At 36.6% G+C, this 19338-nt stretch overlaps 1 protein-coding gene across 22 annotated transcripts in view; it reads right to left on the bottom strand.

Annotated features, from left to right (window-relative positions):
- The window catches only part of CDC42BPA (CDC42 binding protein kinase alpha), a 306715-nt gene that overhangs the window by 160764 nt on the left and 126613 nt on the right, over positions 1-19338 (bottom strand). For all 22 annotated transcript variants that reach the window (XR_012032812.1, XM_072830231.1, XM_072830229.1 and 19 more), the window contains one exon: positions 1518-1611. Coding sequence is in view for 21 of the 22 variants with exons in the window: in XM_072830231.1 (XP_072686332.1) it covers positions 1518-1611 (94 nt within the window). In the remaining variant the exon portion in view is untranslated. The remainder of the gene's footprint in view (positions 1-1517; positions 1612-19338) is intronic.

Consider the following 19338-nt stretch of genomic DNA (forward strand, 5'->3'; position numbering starts at 1 on the left):
TCTGTTGTCTTCCACTAAAGATCCTCAATTATTATTGAAGCAGATTAAAAAAAAACCACCACCTGATCTCCTTGAATAAGGGTTAGCTTACAATTACACTCTTTGGGGCAGCTTTGTGGAAATGCTAAGATTCATCTCAATCCCCCTGACTTGGAGGATCACTTTTCAAACTCGGTGAATTTTATCAGGACTTGGATTTAGACTGTTAGGCTTAGAGTAAGTCTCACATGTTATAAAGGTGTTAAATAGCTCTCCAGCCAAAACCCCAGTGTCCCCACGTGCTATGTCTCCTCCAGCACTGCTTGACTTTCAGCAACTTGTTCAATTTTCAGATGCACAGCATCTATTATTTGGTACATCTTATGTCTTATACTGCATACCCACAGATCTATCTTCAGGAGACAGCCCCATCGGCACACTTCAGGCCCGCTCTCTGAACAACTTCCTCTTCTCCAATATTAAGAGCTACAGACTAACAACTAAGTTGGTCCTGATGTCTTCCCCCTCAGCTCTGGAGGACTGCTACCCTTGGCTCTAACTCTAGCTTTTTGCATAGAGCCTGCAAACTGCCCCCGTCCTGGGAAACTGTAAGGTATATCTCATGGATACATTTCTCTTAAAGATAACAGTCTTATGTTGCCTATTTTCCACTGCCTGAAAACAGCTGTCCCAAATATTATGTACAGTTTTACAGTTGTTCATAGTGAGAGAACAATTTGGTACCAATTACTCCTCTCATCATGGCCAGAGGCAAAAGTTACATAATCTGTTTTTTTTAAGTTTATCTCCTTAAGATGAATTTTCAGAAGTCAAATTACTGGTCCAAAATAATAGGACATTTTCATGGCCTTTGGAATGTATTATGCTAAACTGCTCTCCAAAATAGTTTCTGCCAAGTGAAATTATATCTATTTGGACCTCTGTTATACAGCCAGGAAACTGAAGTAAAAACAAAACAAAACAGGGAATAAAATTGGGGCATATAATCTTTTACATTTATATGAGGGACCCAGGGTTAGTAGAACTAAAAACAAATGGGAATGTAAAACTAAATCAATGTTGAGAGTGTTCTGATGAAAGCATTCACTTGTTGAATATTCTCTCTCAAAAAAACTTGACAACTAGGAAAGAAAAATCTAAAAAATAAAAGTGAAGAAGAATCCACATTTTCTTTTCCCGACTGGGACTTATTTTTTCACCTCTCTAAAAATGACAATATTTCAAGTACAGTAACAAACAGTTCAGCTAAAGAAGAAACAAAGTTCTCATAAAAGATACACGTATCAATCTTAAGCTCATTAATATAAGAATGAAAAATAGCATAGGACTTTATAAACAAAACCTACTATGAATGAGTATGCCTAAAAGCCATTGTAGGAAAAGTTGGAGCATAGAAAGACAAGTGGATGGATGGATGGATGATTAGGTAACATAAATAGACATTTTCTAAAACAGAGAAGACAAGTAGCAACAGAATTATCTGTTGGTAAAATGGCTTAAGATTTATCTTTATTTACCGTTCCATCTTCCATCAGCTTCAGACAAGAACCAAAATCTGCTAATCGAATATGTCCATTCATATCCATCAATATATTGTCTGGTTTGATGTCCCTGAAAAGACAGACACATTCAATTTTTAGTTGGGAAAAATAAATATAACCATTTACTTGATAAGATAAAAATTAGCCTGAAAATCTCAACTTCTTTTAAAATTAATACTCTAAGAACACCTATTTGACTATGTTATGGGTTCAAATCCTGGCTCTGATCCATATTGATACTTTCTTTGAAACATGCACTTTCAGTGTTCTGGAGATAAAAAGCTTTTTGGTACTTTTTTGTCTTATTTTAAGGTTTTTGGTTTTGTTTTTAAGAAAGGGAGGGCAGGGCACAGAGGGAGAAGAAGAGAAGTCTTAAGCGGGCTCCACCCTCAGGGTAAAGCCCAACACAGGGCTCTGTCTCACAACCCTGAGATGGTTACCTGAGACAAAAATCAAGAGTCGGACACTTCACTAACTGAGCCACCCAGTCGTCCTTTTTTGGCAGGTTTCATTCAGATTAAATTAATTTATATTAATTTAGATTTGCACAGATTCCAATAAGATCACAATAGGCCTACTTTCTGTATACAGAGAAGAGCCATAATTACTTGATAAACACAAAACATACTTTCCTCTAGCCCATGAAATTGGAGGGAAAAATACACTTCTTAGACCTTGAACATAAATATAAATAAATAAATTTTCAATTGCAAAGAAATTGCTTCATAAAGCTAATTTTGAAATACAACGGACACAACTGCTTAATCGTATTTATGTTATATAAAGCTATTTATAGATGTTAATTCAAATGTAAGATATCCAAATCTAATTAACAAATTAAATCACACCAGTTTTTGTATTAGTTTCTACATTTGAAGGAAAAGGGGTGTAAACCTTAGTAAAATAATACATAAAATGATTCCTTTAAAGAATACCCATCAAAGTGTTTTCTAATCACAATCTAAAGATTAATTCTGAAAAATTAAAAGGTTAAGCCCTCTCCACATATTCTACATGTAGAGAAAAATAAAGAATCTTCTATGAACATCACATACGCAAAAAGAATTCTATTACCATGTGGCTAGGGTCATCTTTTCTTTTCTCATCTTTTTCCTTGACTTATTTATTTTATAACTAAGAAATTTGTACTTTTTAATGTCATTTACTTATTTCACCCATGCCCTGACCCACCTCCCCTCTGACAACCATCAGTCTGTTCTCTATATTCAAGAGTCTACTTTTTTTGGTTTTTTTTCCTTTCTTTGTTCATTAGTTTTGTTTTTTAGACCGACATACAAATGAAATCACATAGTATTTGTCTTTTTCTGACTTAACTTCATTTAGCACAATACTCTCCAGGTACATCCATGTTGTCACAATTGGCAAAGTAATATTCTTTTTAAGGCTAATATTACACTGTGTGTGTATATATACACATATATGTACATACTTATACACACACACACCTTCTTTGTCCATTCATCTATCGATAGACACTGTGGCTGCTACCTTATCTTGGCTATTGTAAATAATGCTGCAATAAACATAAGGGTGCATATATCTTCTCAAATTAGTGTTTTTGTTTTCTTTAGGTAAGTACTCAGGAATGGAATTGCTGGATCATAAGGTATCTCTATTTTTAATTTTTTTTTTTTTGAGGAACCTCCATGATGTTTTTCAAAGTGGCTACACCAATATACAAATCCAACCAACAATGCATGAGGTTTCTTTTTCTTCATATCCTAGCCAACACCTGTTATTTCTTGTCTTTTTGATCCTAGCCATCCTGACAGGTATGCAGTAACATCTCATTGTGGTTTTGATTTGCATTTCCCTAATGAGTGATGTTGAGCATCTTTTCATGTACCTGTTGGCCATTTGAAATACCCTTTGAAAAAAGTCTATTTAGTTCTTATGTCCATTTTTTTTTATTGGACTGCTAGGGTTTTCTTTTGTTATAATGTTATAGGAGTTATTCATATATTTTGGATATTAACCTCTTACTGGATATATCATTTACAAATATATTCTCCCATTTAATAGGCTGCCTTTTCATCTTGCTGATGGTTTCCTTTGCTAGGCAAAAGCTTTTTGTTTCAATGTAGTCCCAAAAGTTTATTCCTGCTTTTGCTTCCCTTCCTTGAGGAGACATATCTAGAACAATGGTGGAGGTATCACAATCGAGATATATTACAAAGATTTAATAATCAAAGCAGTATGATACTGGGACAAAAATAGGTCAATGGAACAGAATAGGGAGCCCAGAAATAAACCTAATTTTATATACCCAATCAATCTGTGACAAAGGAAGCAAGAATATAGAGTGGGGAAAAATATGGTCTATTCAGTAAACATTGTGAAAACTAGACAGCTACATGCAAAAAAACAAAACTGGACCACCTTCTTACACCATACACAAAAATAAACTCAAAATGGATTAAAGACTTAAATGTGAGACCTGAAACCATAAAACTAGAAGAAAACATAGGCAGTAATCTCTCTGACATTAGCCATGGTGACATTTCTGTAGGTATGTCTCCTTAGGTTAGGGTCCTGTAACTTGAATGATACCTAAGGTCTCTATGCCTCCATTTTCCCATCTGCAATAAGAGGGTATTATTGAAGGAATTTCTGCGTGTTATACATCATAAATTGGCAAAAGCTGACCTAGAGGCTAAACCCAGCCCACTTTCCATTTTTGTAAGTAAAATTTTATTGTAAATAAAGTCACATCTATTCACTTATAAGTATTATCTATGGCAGCTTTCCCACTACAATAGCAGAATTGAGTAGTTCTGACTACAGACAGCGTGGCCTTCAAAGTCTGAAAGATTTCCTACTTGGCCCTTTACAGAAAAAGTTTGGTGACATCTCTTGAAGATGACAGATGATGCTTAACAAAGAAAGGCAGACAGATGAACTGAAAATAACTTTTATAGGAAATTGGCTTCATTATCCTCAATGTTTGAATTTACCCCACAGTCAGAAAGGTATATATATAAAAAGATATTTCTGTTGTTTGGAAACATCAAAGAAGTATATTTTATTTCTAGAAGGCATCTTAGAAATTACCTAATCTATTTTTAGATGAGTGTAAAAAGTGGATTTTATTCTTTATTTTTAAAATATTAAGCTATATAGTCACTACACATACTGCTACTGGCATATTTCTCAGATTTTAAAGAAGACCAAATAAATTACAGAAAAGGAAAACTGAAAGGATTCATAATCATCAATAATATTTTAGGCTATTTGAAAATAGGAAGTAGTAAAACTTAGACAAATAAATTATATTTATAACAAATAATAAGTGATGAAATGGAAATTATTTAACAGCATTGTATTGACACTCCCCAAGTATCCCATTACCCTTCCATATTATCCCCTTCATCCACTCCCCACAGGTTAGCAATCGCTGCCCTGGCATTTACTATACCTACACGTATTTTATATTATTAGTATATAATGTGTGTGTGTGTGTATGTGTGTGTATATATACACACACACAACCATGAGACTATGTCTTTTTCTGAATCTCTTTAAACTTTATAATTGATGCCAAACTGTGTGTAACAAACTGTGTGTAACTTTTGAAACGTAGTTTTATTCTAATACTGTTTCTAAAACACATTACCCACATTGACATACATTGTTCTGGTATGTTAGTTTTAATTGCTATATGGAATATTTTCATAGACCAAATTTATCAGTTCTCCTTATTCTAGAATTTAGTTTCCAACAACTTTAGATTGTTGTAAATTATTTTACTATTATACAAAATCCTGAAATGAATACTCTTACCAATGTCACCCAGTGCTCGTCTACATGTAGAAGTGGAATTGCTATGATGAAAGACATGCACATTTTCAACTTTATAAGCACGAGTACTACTAGTAAGACTAAGAATCGTTTTTACATTATCACTATTTATCTCACATTCTTATTCTGTAAAAGGTCAGTTAATATCCTTTGTCATTTTCTTATACTGCCTGTGTGCTGTTTGTTTTTTGGCTTTTGGTTAATATTCAGGAATTCTGTTTACTCAAACTTAGTTTACATGTGTTACAAATCTCCTCTCTCAACATGCAGGCTTGTTTTCCCACATTGTTTATAATGTCTTATTTGTAAAAAAAAATTATTTAACGCCAGTATAATCTTATAATTTATAATTTTTTTTTACTATTTTCAGCTTTATTGAGAAATAACTGACATAATTGTCATATATTTAAAGTATACATCATGATGATTTGATATACACATGCACTGTGAAAGGATTCTCACTATTGAGTTAATTAACTCATCATGTATTCACTTTTGTTTTTCATGGGTTTTTTTTAGTAAAACACTTTATTTCTACTCTCAGAAAAGTTCAGTTATGTAACACAGTTTTATCAATTATAGTCACATGTTAACAGTAGTTTCTTAGAATTAATTTACCTTTTTTTAATATTTATTTATTGGTGGGGAGGGGCAGAGGGAAAGAGACAGAGAGAGAGAGAGAAAGAAAGAGAGAGAGAGAGAGAGAGAGAGAGAATCTCCAAGCAGACTCCTTGCTGAGCAAGGACCCCACCCTCACCCCCGATAAGGGGGCTTGATCTCACGACACTGAGATTATGACCTGAGCTGAAACCAAGAGTCAGATGCTCAACTGACTAGCCACCAAGGCTCCCCAAGATCTTATTCATCTTGTAACTGGAAGATTGTACCCTCTTACCAACCTCTCCCTATTTCCCCAGACCCTGGCAACCACAATTCTACTCCCATTAATTTATGGTTTATCCCCTAGGAAATCTCCCTTACCCTCTCCCTGAGGTCATTTGGATAATGTCCTATATTTTATAAGTTTTAAAGTTTTATTTTTCAAGTCTCTAGTCTCCCTGGAATGAATGTTTGTAGGGTGAGATCAAGGCCCATCTCATTTCTTTCTGTCCCAACATCACTGACTGAATGACATCCTTTCACCTCACCACTGATTCCTATCACCACTTAGGTCATAAATCAAGTGGATCTGTTTCAGAACTTGCTAAAGCAAATTCCCTGAACAGTCTTCAGGGTAAAAGAAAGCCTATTAATAATCACCAGAACAACCATAATCTGAAACTGATCCAAGCAAACAGATACATGATCACCCTATGTATACACCTATACTAGACCAGTACCACAATATCTTAATTATGAAAGCTCTGTAATGACCTCTCTACACCAGGAGACCAGGTTTTTTAAAATGTCAGGGTTCTTCTAGGTGAATGCCAGGATTAACTTAATATGTTCCATAGAATAACTGAGATTTTGATGGGAATCACAATGATTTTATATATTAAAGAACTGATTTCTCTGTAAGACTCTTCCCATCCATTTTTACAGAATATCTTACTTAGGAGTATTCTTTTATGTCTTTCAATAATACTGAATGTTTTTTGCAGAAAAATTTTTATCATCTATACAGCTATTATTTATCTTTTATTAACTATGTATCTATGTATTTATTTTATATATCTATGTTTTATTATCTATAGTTTTCAGTACCTTACAGTTTTGTTGCTATTGTGAATAGGATTTTCTTCAAAGAAGCATTCTCATTTGGCTTCCAATTTACTGGGAATGTTTCTAATGTTTCACTGTTAAGTATGATCCTTGGTTTAGATTTTCAATAGAAATTCAATAATAAGGTATGAGAATTTTTTATGGACATTTTACAATTTTTTATTATTTGAGACAGAGAAAGAGCATGCATGTGGGGGAGAGAGAGAGACAGAGAGTGAGAGAGAATGAGAGAGAGAGAGAAAGCACTTGCAGGAGGAGGATCAGAGGGAGAAGCAGACTCCCTGCTGGGCAGGGAGCTGGACAGGACATGGGACTTGATCCCAGGACCCTGAGATCACAACCTGAACCAACGGCAGACACTTAACCCACTGAGTCACCTAGGCACTCTACTTTTTTTTTTAATATACCATGTATCACAAAGTCTAAAATTTCATTGATTATAAAGATGCATCACTATGTCATGTGCCACTAAGAGAGAACACATGACTATAATTTCAGAAGTCATTTATTTTAAAAAGCATCCCAATTTCAGAGACATTAAATTGAAAAACAAGTTTGTCTTACTAGTATTGATAAATATATACAGTGCTGAATTTGATTCAATTTCTTCTTTAGGACTTTGCTTTTATATTCATAAGTGATACTGTTCTATATTAACATTTTCTTCTTGTACTATCCTCAAGTTTTGTTATCAAGGTTTTACTATCTTCATAAAGTAAAGTAAATGGCTTTTCAAAAACTTTCAAATTTTCTGAAAATATATAGAATTCAATTATTGCTTTTATTTTGTTTTTAATGATTCTATTTATTCATGAGAGACAGAGAGAGAGAGAGAGAGAGAGAGAGGCAGGGACACAGGCAGAGGGAGAAGCAGGCTCCATGCAGGGAGCCCGATGTGGGACTCAGTCTTAGGACTCTGGGATCACACCCTGAGCCAAAAGCAGCAGACGCTCAATCGCTGAGCCACCCAGGTGCCCCTCAATTACTGCTTTCTTAAAAGAGAACTTCTTCATCCACAAAACCATGTGGAGTAAAACAATGTCTCTAACACCTATATTGTAATAGCTCAAAACTGGAGAAAAAAACTCAACCGGCTATCAACAGGTAAATGGATAAATTGTCATAAATTTATATAATGGAAAACTACTCACCAATAAAGAAAAATCTGTTATCATATACATCAAACTGAATGAATCTCAAAAACTTTATGTTGATAAAATGACATCAAACAGGGCAGCCCAGGTGGCTCAGCGGTTTAGCACTGCCTTCAGCCCAGGGCCTGATCCTGGAGACCCGGGATCGAGTCCCCACATCGGGCTCCCTGCATGGATCCTGCTTCTCCCTCTGCCTGTGTCTCTGCCTCTGTGTGTGTGTGTCTCTCTCATGAATAAATAAATAAAATCTTAAAAAAAAGACATCAAACAGAAAAGAATACATGATGTACAATTCTATTTATAAGAAGTTCCAGAACAGGTAAAGAACTAAGTTATGGTGACAGAAACCAGAACAACTGGTGGCTGGAGAAACAGATGTTAACCAGAAAAGAGCACAAGGAAGTTTTCAGGGTGATAAAAACATTCTACATCTTGACTGCAATGATGCCAATACAGTCATATCCACTGTCAAAACTCACCACTGCACATTTAGCACTTGTGTATTTTATATGTATTTCGATGTTAAAAATAAAGGGGCAAAAGGTACAAAAAGCCTAAGAATATGAGATTGAAGTCTTGTGGAAGAACTTCCCATTACAGACTCAGTTTCTTTAAATGTTCTTACATTATTCAGATGGTTTCTATTTCTTCTTGAGTATATTCAGTGGCTTACAGCTTTCTAATGCACACTTCATCCACATTTTCAAATTTTATTGGAGTGTAGTACTCACTGTACTGTTCTTATCTTTTAAATCTACAACATACAGTTCTGTTCCTAATATGACCTCTTTATATCTTTTTTTTGTCCTGATAAAAATAACACCTAAGGCTTATTTAGTACTTTCTATTTCCCATGCAGTGTTTTAAGTGACAGAGATATTTTTAGATCAACAAGCAAAAACAATCGCTACATACGTAAGAGATGCTCAAAATGAAAAGAATAAAAATAAGATGAAAGAAAATCTGAGGGATATGAATACCATTATTAAAAAGCCTGGTATGGGGCAGCCCCAGTGGCGCAGTGGTTTAGAGCTGCCTTCAGCCCAGGGCCTGATCCTGGAGACCTGGGATCGAGTCCCCACATTGGGCTCCCTGCATGGAGCCTGCTTCTCCCTCTGCCTATGTCTCTGCCTCTCTCTCTCTGTGTCTCTCATGAATAAATAAATAAAATTTTTTAAAATTAAAAAATAAAATAAAAAGCCTGGTATACCTGTATTTTACCAAGCAAAGTATATTTCAAGGCAAAAACAAAATGCCATAATGTGATAAAAAAAGGATCCCTGAATCAGGATAAGCCCCATCTAACAAGTATGAATTTGTATATTCCAGTTTCCGGGAAAGAGGAAGTGAGGGAGGATGCTGGTATAATAATATAATCCCTTCCTCACCTCATCCTCCCTATCTGATGCAGGGCCCCAGGACCAGGGCTGCACCTGCAGGTGTCATAAGCAATAAATTCCACTTATGCCTTTAAATCCTAATGTCAGCATCCTTAAGGCCCTGATGGGATGAGTCACACCTTCATCCCATCTGGCAAAACCAAGATTGGCAGGGAGTATCGCTGGACTGCCTTGTGGTTGAGACAGCCCACTAATCTGTATCTCTATAACCCTACAATGAATGAAGGCACTGAGAGAGGTACTTGCAAGATGAGCACTGCTGCTGGCAATTTGGACTAGCACTGTGGTCAAACCGAACATCCCTTCCAAAGGTTGGAAAAGTTTGGGGAAAATAAGTGATAAGGAGAGAGAAGGAGGAATAATAACTAGGGTTTAAAAAATGAATAAATGGGTTATGCAATGAGGCAAATCCAAGATTACACAGATGCTTTGTGAGAGGCTCAGAGCAAAAGGTGTTATTGTCATCTAGCTTAATAACACCAGATGCCTGAAGGGCTGAAGCCATATGTTGCCAAGAGCACTTCTGCTTTTGTTACCTGACACAGTCAAATGGAAACCTGCAAACCTGGGTGGCATTGCTCTGGGAATGTGCTTTAGTCACACGATATGATGATGAACTAGATGGTTAACAGCTCAGTGGCACACTGGTAATACGCTAGTACCTTTCAGCTCTTATTTTTCAAGTTACGCCTACTGCCATACTGCAGTATGTTGTAACATTGGCCTGGCTGGCTGAGATTCAGTCATACTATGTAAACAGGTCTTATGATAATACTGATAATTAAATGTGTTAGGAGATTTGATTAAAGCCTCCTCAGGATCTAATAAAATGACCAGCCTGAGAAAGAAATAGATTTAGCTAATCATGAGCTAGTCTATGCTAAAGAGTTCGGCACAAATTTATCATACAGCAGAAACAGTAGCTTAAAGAGAGAAATAAGTAATTAATTAGTACAAAAATATGAAAATGCATGTAATGACCTTATAGGATGGGTAGCTGGTTAAATGATATATTCATTCTATTGCTGTGTAATATAAACGGTATACTAAATGTAGATGTCCAAACAAATGTGATCATTTTGCTATGAGAACACTTTGGGTTAAAGCCAGGGGTTGTCCTATGTCATGAAGAAGTAATCTTATCCAAGGTCTGGCCTTTGCTCAGCTACTGGGAGGTAGCTGAGGCCACTGGAATATCATTCCTGATATGCGTATCTTTTGCCTGGAGACTCAGACCACCAGACAGGCTAACAATGTAATTTATGATGTAATTTATTTGGGCCACATGGTATCAGTTTTACCTCCAGGAGGGATAGAAACTAATATTACTAATGTTTTCCAATCTCAGGGAAAGGTCAATCATGGAGGCAGTACATGATTGAGCCCCCCAAAAGTTCTGGAAACTAGGAAGAAAACTTATCAACCTACCACCACTTTTCTAGCCACACCATATGCCCATTACTAGAACATAAATAGCCATAAATACTGTTCTCTTACCCTCCTCACTTGTTTTGTTTCAGTTCTACATCCTACTTAATGAGTAACTCCAGTCCTTAAGGTGACGTCTCCCCGGTCATTTTGGTTTTCGGTAGCTCATTTTTGCAGATTACTAGATTCTTCAGGAAGAATTCACAGGATTGATATTCCCAAGCAAGTTAACGACATTTGTGAGTACTCTTTATACCTGGAAAAGTGACTGTGTTCCAGTTCTCTCTTCTGGGGTATCATAAATACTTACTGCATTTTTTACCTGTCATAAAGCTTTGTTGTTGAAAAGTCTAGTAATAAACTCATTTTCTTGCCCCTATAAGTCACTTGTTCTTTTTGTCTCCATAGGATTTTTTTCTTTAAAAAGATATTTTTAAAGGTCGATAATTATACTAGAATTTGTTTATGCTCCATCTCTGTGTTAGTTGTCATATATATTACATATTCACTCACTGAATATCTATCAAAACAAATTTCTTTAAACAATCAAGTATTTAAAGAACCTAAGGGGGCGCCTGGCTGGCTCAGTTGGTGGAACACAAGACTCTTGATCTTGGGGTTGTTTTTTTTTTTTTTTTTTTTTTTTAATTTTTATTTATTTATGATAGTTAGAGAGAGAGAGGCAGAGACACAGGCAGAGGGAGAAGCAGGCTCCATGCACTGGGAGCCCGACGTGGGATTCGATCCCGGGTCTCCAGGATCGCGCCCTGGGCCAAAGGCAGGCGCCAAACCGCTGCGCCACCCAGGGATCCCATTGATCTTGGGGTTGTATGATTGAGCCCCATGTTGGGTGTAGAGATTACTCAAAAAATTTTTTTAAGAATTTAATCTTTAAAAAAAAATACAGAATTTAAGAGAAAAAAGTCTTATATACACTGAGATGTTTTATTTTGCCATTTATTATGTTCTTTCTTGAAAACCCTGAGAGACCTAACTCTGGGAAACAAACTAGGGGTGGTAGAAAGGGAGGTGGGTGAGGGGTGGGGGTGACTGGGTGACAGGCACTGAGGGGGGCACTTGATGGGATGAGCACTGGGTGTTATTCTATATGTTGGCAAATTGAACACCAATTGAACACCAATAAAAAATAAATTTATAAAAAAATTACAAATAGAAATATATTAATATAAAAAAAACCCCTTATTTCCTTCTGCTGACACTTCTCTTCATTCTGAAATGTCATTAGCATTTCTTGGAAGATTCTTGAGCAATAAATTCTCTTGGATTTCATGTATCTGGAAACATTCTCTTAACTTTATTCCTGAAGGAAATTTTCATTGGGTACAAAACTCTAGGTTGATAGTTTTCTTCCTTGCATAAGCATTTTGTTCAATTATCTTTTAGCCCCTGTGGTCTTGACAAGAAACCAGAGATCTTTCAGATTGTTTTTCCCCTGTATGTAAAATGTTATTTTCCTCTAGATGCTTTCAATACTGTTTCACTGACTTTTTCTCATAAGTCATCTTTCTGATACAGAAGCCATTCAGTGAATTTTTACTTGAGACACTGTTTTTTTATATTTTGAAGTTTTCATTTGGTCCTTTTTTTCTATTTCATTGCTGAGATTTTCTATCATCTCATTTCATTTCAAACGTGTTTTCCTTTGTTTCATGAAGTATGTTCAAAATAAGTACTTTTTTAAAGATTTTACCTGATAATTCTTGTAATTCAAAACTCAGTGACCTGGGTCATCCTGAGCTATCAGTCCACTTTTTTCTCGTAAGACAATCATAATTTCCTGAAGACTGAGTAATTTTGGGTTATGCTATGTACATTGTGATTCCCTGTCAAAAATCCCTAGGAAATCTTGTTTTAGTTTTACCAGGCAGCCAACCTGGCTAAGCTGAGATGCATACTCTAGTGAACTGTACAACACAATTGAACCTTGAACACAATATGCTAAGTGAAAGAAGCCAGTCAGAAGAGACCTGTTATACAATTTAATCTATGTTAAATGTCCAGAACACATAAATCTACAAAGAAAGAGAGACTCATGGTTCCTTAGGATTGAGAAAATAAGGGAACAGGGAGGTGAGAGCCTAAGGGTGCAGGGTTTCCATATGAAGTGATGAAAATGGTTTAAAATGGACTGAGATGATGGTTAAACATATCTCTACAGTGGGCACCTGGGTGGCTCAGTCAGTGAAGGATCTGTCTTTGGCTTAGGTGATGATCTCGTGGTCCTGCGGTCAAGCCTTGCAATGGACTCCCTGCTCAGCAGGGAGTGTATTTCTCCCTCTCCCTTGCCTCTGCCCCTCCCCCTGCTCATGCTCACTCTCTCTTGCTCTGTTCTCTTTCTTATATAAATAAAGCCTCTAAAAAGCCCTGTACATTTTAATTGACTGAATTGTATTGTAATGTGAATTACATCTCAATAAAGCTGTTAAAAAAGACTATTTACAATTAAATCTTAAAGCAATTTTTAATAAAGATCCCCTGAATAGGGCAGCCCCGGTGGCCCAGCGGTTTAGCGCCACCTTCAGCCCAGGCCGTGATCCTGGAGACCTGGGATCGAATCCCACGTCGGGCTTCCTGCATGGAGCCTGCTTCTGCCTCTGCCTGTGTCTCTGCCTCTCTGTCTCTCTCTCTCTCTCTCTCTCTCTGTGTCTCTCGTAAACAAATAATAATAATAAAAAGATCCCCTGAATATCACTGGCAAATAGTATAAAAAGGTAGAGATCACTTTTCTTCCTGTAGGTGAAAAAAGTTTGGAAAAAAATTAGTAACGTATCAATAATTACTTAATAATGTGAATTATCAAGGATTACATCTAATGCTACTACGAGTATAGCCAATAAAGAAGTTTGTGAGGCAGTCCTGGTGACTTGGAGGTTTAGCACCGCCTTCAGCCCAGGGTGTGATCCTAGAGACCCGGAATCAAGTCTCATGTTGGGCTCCCTGCACGGAGAACTCTTCCTCTCTCTCTCTCTCTCTCTCTCTCTCTAATAAATAATAATAAAAAATGAAGTTCGTGACTTTTAGATCATTTTTTAAAACTGAAGGGTTTAAAATGAAAAGATAATTCTTTTTTTTTTTTTTTTAAAGGCAGGGGAGGAAGGGCAAAGGGAGAGAAGACAATGAGAATCTCAAGCAGCCTCCACACAGTGCAGAACCCCACCTGGGGCTCAATCTCATGACTCTGAGATCACAACCTGAGCCAGAATCAAGAGTCTAATGCTTAACCAACTGAGCCACCCAGGCACCCCAAGAAAATTCTCCATTTTTAAAAAAAGATTTATTAATTTTAGAAAGAGAGAGACCATGCACATGCATGTGAGCAGGGGTAGGGAGAAAGGGAAAGGGTGAGAGAATCTTTGAGCACACTCACACTGAGCATGGAGCCCAATGCACGGCTCAAACTCAGGATCTATGATCATGCATGACCTGAGCTGAAATCAAGAGTCAGACGCTCAACCAATTGAGCCACCTATGCACCCCAAGAATTCTCCATCTTAAAAATTGGTTTCACACTCTACCATTACCCAAATATATGAATATCTATTTCCACTAAGAACTATAAAATGACAGGTGATACAAAATAAAGAAAGGCCCTTCTATCTGTACATTATATACACATATCTAATTCTCTCTAGTCAACAAGTTTAAAGCATTAAATATTTTATATCATCACTAATCTCTGTGACAAAACATCAATGCCAATCATAGATGACCTTCCCTTCTCTACCAAAGAAGTTTCTAATAATGTGGTTCTAGTTTGGAGACCATATGAGTACCACTCTTAAAATGGTGATATCGTAAAACCTACACAAGAAACAGAAATCAAGGTAAGGGGCAGCCCCGGTGGCGCAGTGGTTTAGCGCCGCCTGCAGCCTGGGGTGTGATCCTGGAGACCTGGGATCGAGTCCCACATCAGGCTCCCTGCATGGTGCCTGCTTCTCCCTCTGCCTGTGTCTCTGCCTCTCTCTCTAGCTGTGTCTCTATGAATAAATAAATAAAATCTTAAAAAAAAAAGAAATCAAGGTAAGATCCTGGCTACTGAATACACAATATTGGCTGGTAATATTTTGGTACCAGAATCAACTTTCTGATTATCTATATAGTATTTAAAAACACCACAAACATCTTCCTCTTTCCACTTGTATCATCTAAAACTATGTGACAGGATAATCAAACACAACATTCTAATCAGATCAAGCTTATTTTTTTGTTGTTCTAGTAGGATTTTGTGTCTTTCATTATTACTAGCATGCTTGAAGCTGCAGCTGACAATTTAAATAACATGTCTATTGCTGAGTTTAATTAACATATTTAGAAATAAGTTGGGCTTTTTTTTTTCAACCTACAATTAGGACTTAATTAGGACTTGCTTTACTATAACCCAACATTTGACATGTACTTAATCAGAGTCAGATATATGTCACATGATACTGTTTAGTTGCTACAAATAAATTTTGCATTTAAGAAAATAAATGGGGCAGCCCGGGTGGCTCAGCGGTTTAGTGCCGCCTTCAGCCCAGGGCTGGATCCTGGAGACCCAGGATCAAGTCCACATCGGGCTCCCTGCATGGAGCCTGCTTCTCCCTCTGCCTGTGTCTCTGCCTCTCTCTCTCCCTGTCTGTCTGTCATGAATAAATAAAATTTAAAAAAAAATAAATGATTGAAAAGAAAGGACACACTCTTAAAATACAAACTGCTTATTCAGCAAATCAAAGATGAAAACGTTGGCATTCAGACTTTAAGTTGAAAATTAAAGTGCGTATACAGCAAGTCTCAAATCTGAGTTGATAGATTGAAAATAAGGTATTTAGTGACCACCCAAAACAGCCATTTTGTTAAAAGCATTAAAAAAAATATGGACATGTCTTTACAAAAATGTTTTTACACTGTGTTTTCTAAGTATTCAAATGATATCTTTAACATTAAAATAAGGATATAATTTTATTTCTGAACCTTAATGGTCATTGTATATCTTGTTTACCTTGGCCCTCCTTCCTCCAATCAGCTATTAAAATCTGCTTTTTCCCCCAGAGGTCCTCCTGATCTACTTGTTCATGACATTATTTACTCTTTAATTCTACCTCTCCACAGTGGCTAGGTATATAACTCTTACTGCTTTTTTTTTTTTTAACCTGTTTTTTGCTGTCATTCAATTTGCTCTCTATTATTATAGTTAAGCTCATCTCAAAGTAATTTCTCAAGATGAGGACAGAATTCCTCACCCAAGAAAGTAGGCAGCATACTGGAAAAACAGGACTGCTTGAACACTACTTTCACAATGAATGAATTTACAAAATTAAAAATCTGTCCAACTTGGGCACAGCTATGAAGTAGAAATATTTCTTAAACTTAGTCTTTTCTCAAAAGACAATAAATTGAATGTAAAGAGCATATTACTTACATAAAAGTATATTACTCACAGAAACAGCCGCCCCCCCTGCCATTCCCAACACCCAGGACACTAGTATCCACAAAAAAGGACATTAAATGTTGGCTTGAAATGCATCAGCTAAGATTAATGTAATTAAACATAAAGGGAAAATTGATTCACTTTTATTTTCCATTTAACCCCTTATGTACACTCTCATTATTTCCTCCTAATGTTCCTTCTCAGTGTGCTTTGTTGGCCACTCTTACTGTACCCAATCTTGAAATACTGAAATTCCTCAGGGCTCAGTCCTGGATCTTCTTTACTACTGACCGTTCCACTAAGTGGTCTCAGCTCACCTTGTGATCTGCATGTCATCTATCTGCCACTGACATCCAGGCACCTGGATTACAGGCCCCAGCCTTATAGATGGTAAGAAAATGCAGGCCAGTAGCTAAGCAAATTGGCATCCTTAAGGAATTCACCAAAATTTATGCAAATTGCAGGTGTGGTATGATGGAAAGTTTCTTGGGCTTGGTTTTCAGACTTTAGAAAAGAAAGTAATAGAGGTATTTTTTCCTTAAAACTTTTTCATTTTGGAGCAGCCCCGGTGGCCCAGCGGTTTAGCGCTGCCTTCAGCCCAGGGCCTGATCCTGGAGACCCGGGATGGAGTCCCACCTCAGGCTCCCTGCATGAAGCCTGCTTCTCCCTCTGCCTGTGTCCCTGCCTCTCTCTGTGTGCCATGAATAAATAAAATCTTAAAAAAAAAAAAAAAAAAAAACTTTCTCATTTTGAAATGATGAAGGATTCAGGAAATTGCATAATGCCCTTTGGGTCCACCCAGGTTGCTGTGTGTTATTAGTACTGCATTCCTTTCTCCTGACAGTAGCAATCCCTTGTATGCATATAGCAGTTGCAGCAGAGGTGTCCAACCTGCTGCCCACAGACAGACTTGCAGGCTGCTTCCCGTATTTTGCTATTACAAATAAAGCTGCCACGAACAGGTTCGGGTTTTCAGGTACATACAGGTTTTTCTGTGAATATAAGTTTTAATTTTTCTGGGATAAATGTCTACCAATGTAATTGCTGTGTCACATGGTAAGTTTTATTTATTTATTTATTCTTTCATTCATTCATTTTTACACTTTCAAAACTTTCCAGATCAGCCAAATCATTTTACATACTTACCAGCAATGTGTGAGGGCTCTACTTTTTCCACATCCTCACTGGCATTTAGTATTATCACTATTTTTAATTTTAGCAGTACTAAGGTCTTCTCACTGATAACTCATTGTAGTTTTAATTTGCATTTTTCTAATGTCTAATGATGCTGAACAGCTTTTTATGTGCTTAGTTGCCACTCATCTCTTGGGTAAAATGTCTCTTCCTGTCTTTTGTTCATCCTATAATTGGATTGTTTGAGGTCTTTTGGTTATGTTGAGAGTTCTTTATATATTCTAGATATAAGGTCTCTGTCATACATATGATTTGTAAATATTTTCTCCCATTTTGTAGCTTGCCTTTTCATCCTCTTACCAGGGCCTTATTAAGTGTACATGTCTTTAATTTTGATAAAGTCCACTTCACTAATTTTTGGTGTCCTATCTAAGAACTCTTCACTAAGGAGGAAGATGAAACCCTAAGTCCAGAAGGTGCCCTCTGATGTTTTCTTCTGGCAGTTTTACACTTCTATGTTGTGTATTTAAATCCATGATCCATTCTGAATTATTTTTTCTAAATCTGTGTGAGGTTTAAGGAGATTTACTTTTTGTCTATTATTCTAGCACCATTTCCCAAAGATTATCCTTCCCTCCACTGAGATGCTTGTACACTTCTGTCAAAATCAGCTGGTAGTATATATGTTCTTCTGCCTGGGTTCTCTATTCTACCTTGTGATCTATGATTTTATTCCTCCACCAATACACAATGTCTTGCCTTAGGTAGCAATATGATAAGTCTTAATATCAGGTAGTTATTCTACCTACTTTCTTCTTCTGTTCCAAAACCATTTTAGCTACTGTAGTTTCACTGCTCTTCCATATAAACTTTGCAGTAAGTTTGTTTTTATCTTTAAAAAAGATCTTTACTCCTCTAAATAAAATATCTATATGAGCTGTCATACATGTTGAAAATGAGATGTATTAATGTGTAGGTAGGTACAGCTGTTCAGGGACAAGCCAGTAGCCTGAGGCCTGGAAGCAGCTGCAAATAGAAGAGCAGGAGCTAGAATCATTAAGGATGGTTAGCTCAACACTAATACTTTCACCTGGATTGGAAAAAAAGCAAAACTTTGCTGCAATTTTGATAGGGATTGCATCAAACCTGCAGTTCTTTGGGGAGAACTGACACCTTTAATCTGTAAAGATTTCACATCCATTAGGCACTCTACCAACAAGTGCTCCAACACTCTATTTCTTCCCTCCTCGACCCCACTGCGCCCTTGCCCTGCCTCCAGTGAAAGGGGAGAAGCTGATGGGGTATGCCTCAGAAAGTTAAAGTAATAGCGCCATAAACGTTCACCTTTATAGCACACAACATTCCCTGATTTCTCAACACAATGACAAGGAAATGGTCTGTGTGCCAGACAGCAGCTAGTCATTAACACTTTAATAAACACCATCTTTTCATCTTTACAGGAAGTTTTTTGGTTTTGTTTGTTTGTTTGTTTGTTTTTAGAAAAAGTTCTAAGTTGCTGTAATCTCAATGATAAATCATTTGAAATCTAAATTTAAAAAGCTTCTGGAGGAGCAAGCACAGTAAATAAGTCTCCTGGCACCTCGTTTAGTGCTTCTTCACTGCAATATCATTACTAGAAAACATTTTTACTTTATTGGGTCCTTGTGTAGATCAATTTTTACAGCTATTCGGAGTCAATCTCTTTAATT

This window comes from Canis lupus, chromosome 6 (genome assembly GCF_048164855.1).
Source record: "Canis lupus baileyi chromosome 6, mCanLup2.hap1, whole genome shotgun sequence".
NCBI classification, from domain to species: domain Eukaryota; kingdom Metazoa; phylum Chordata; class Mammalia; order Carnivora; family Canidae; genus Canis; species Canis lupus.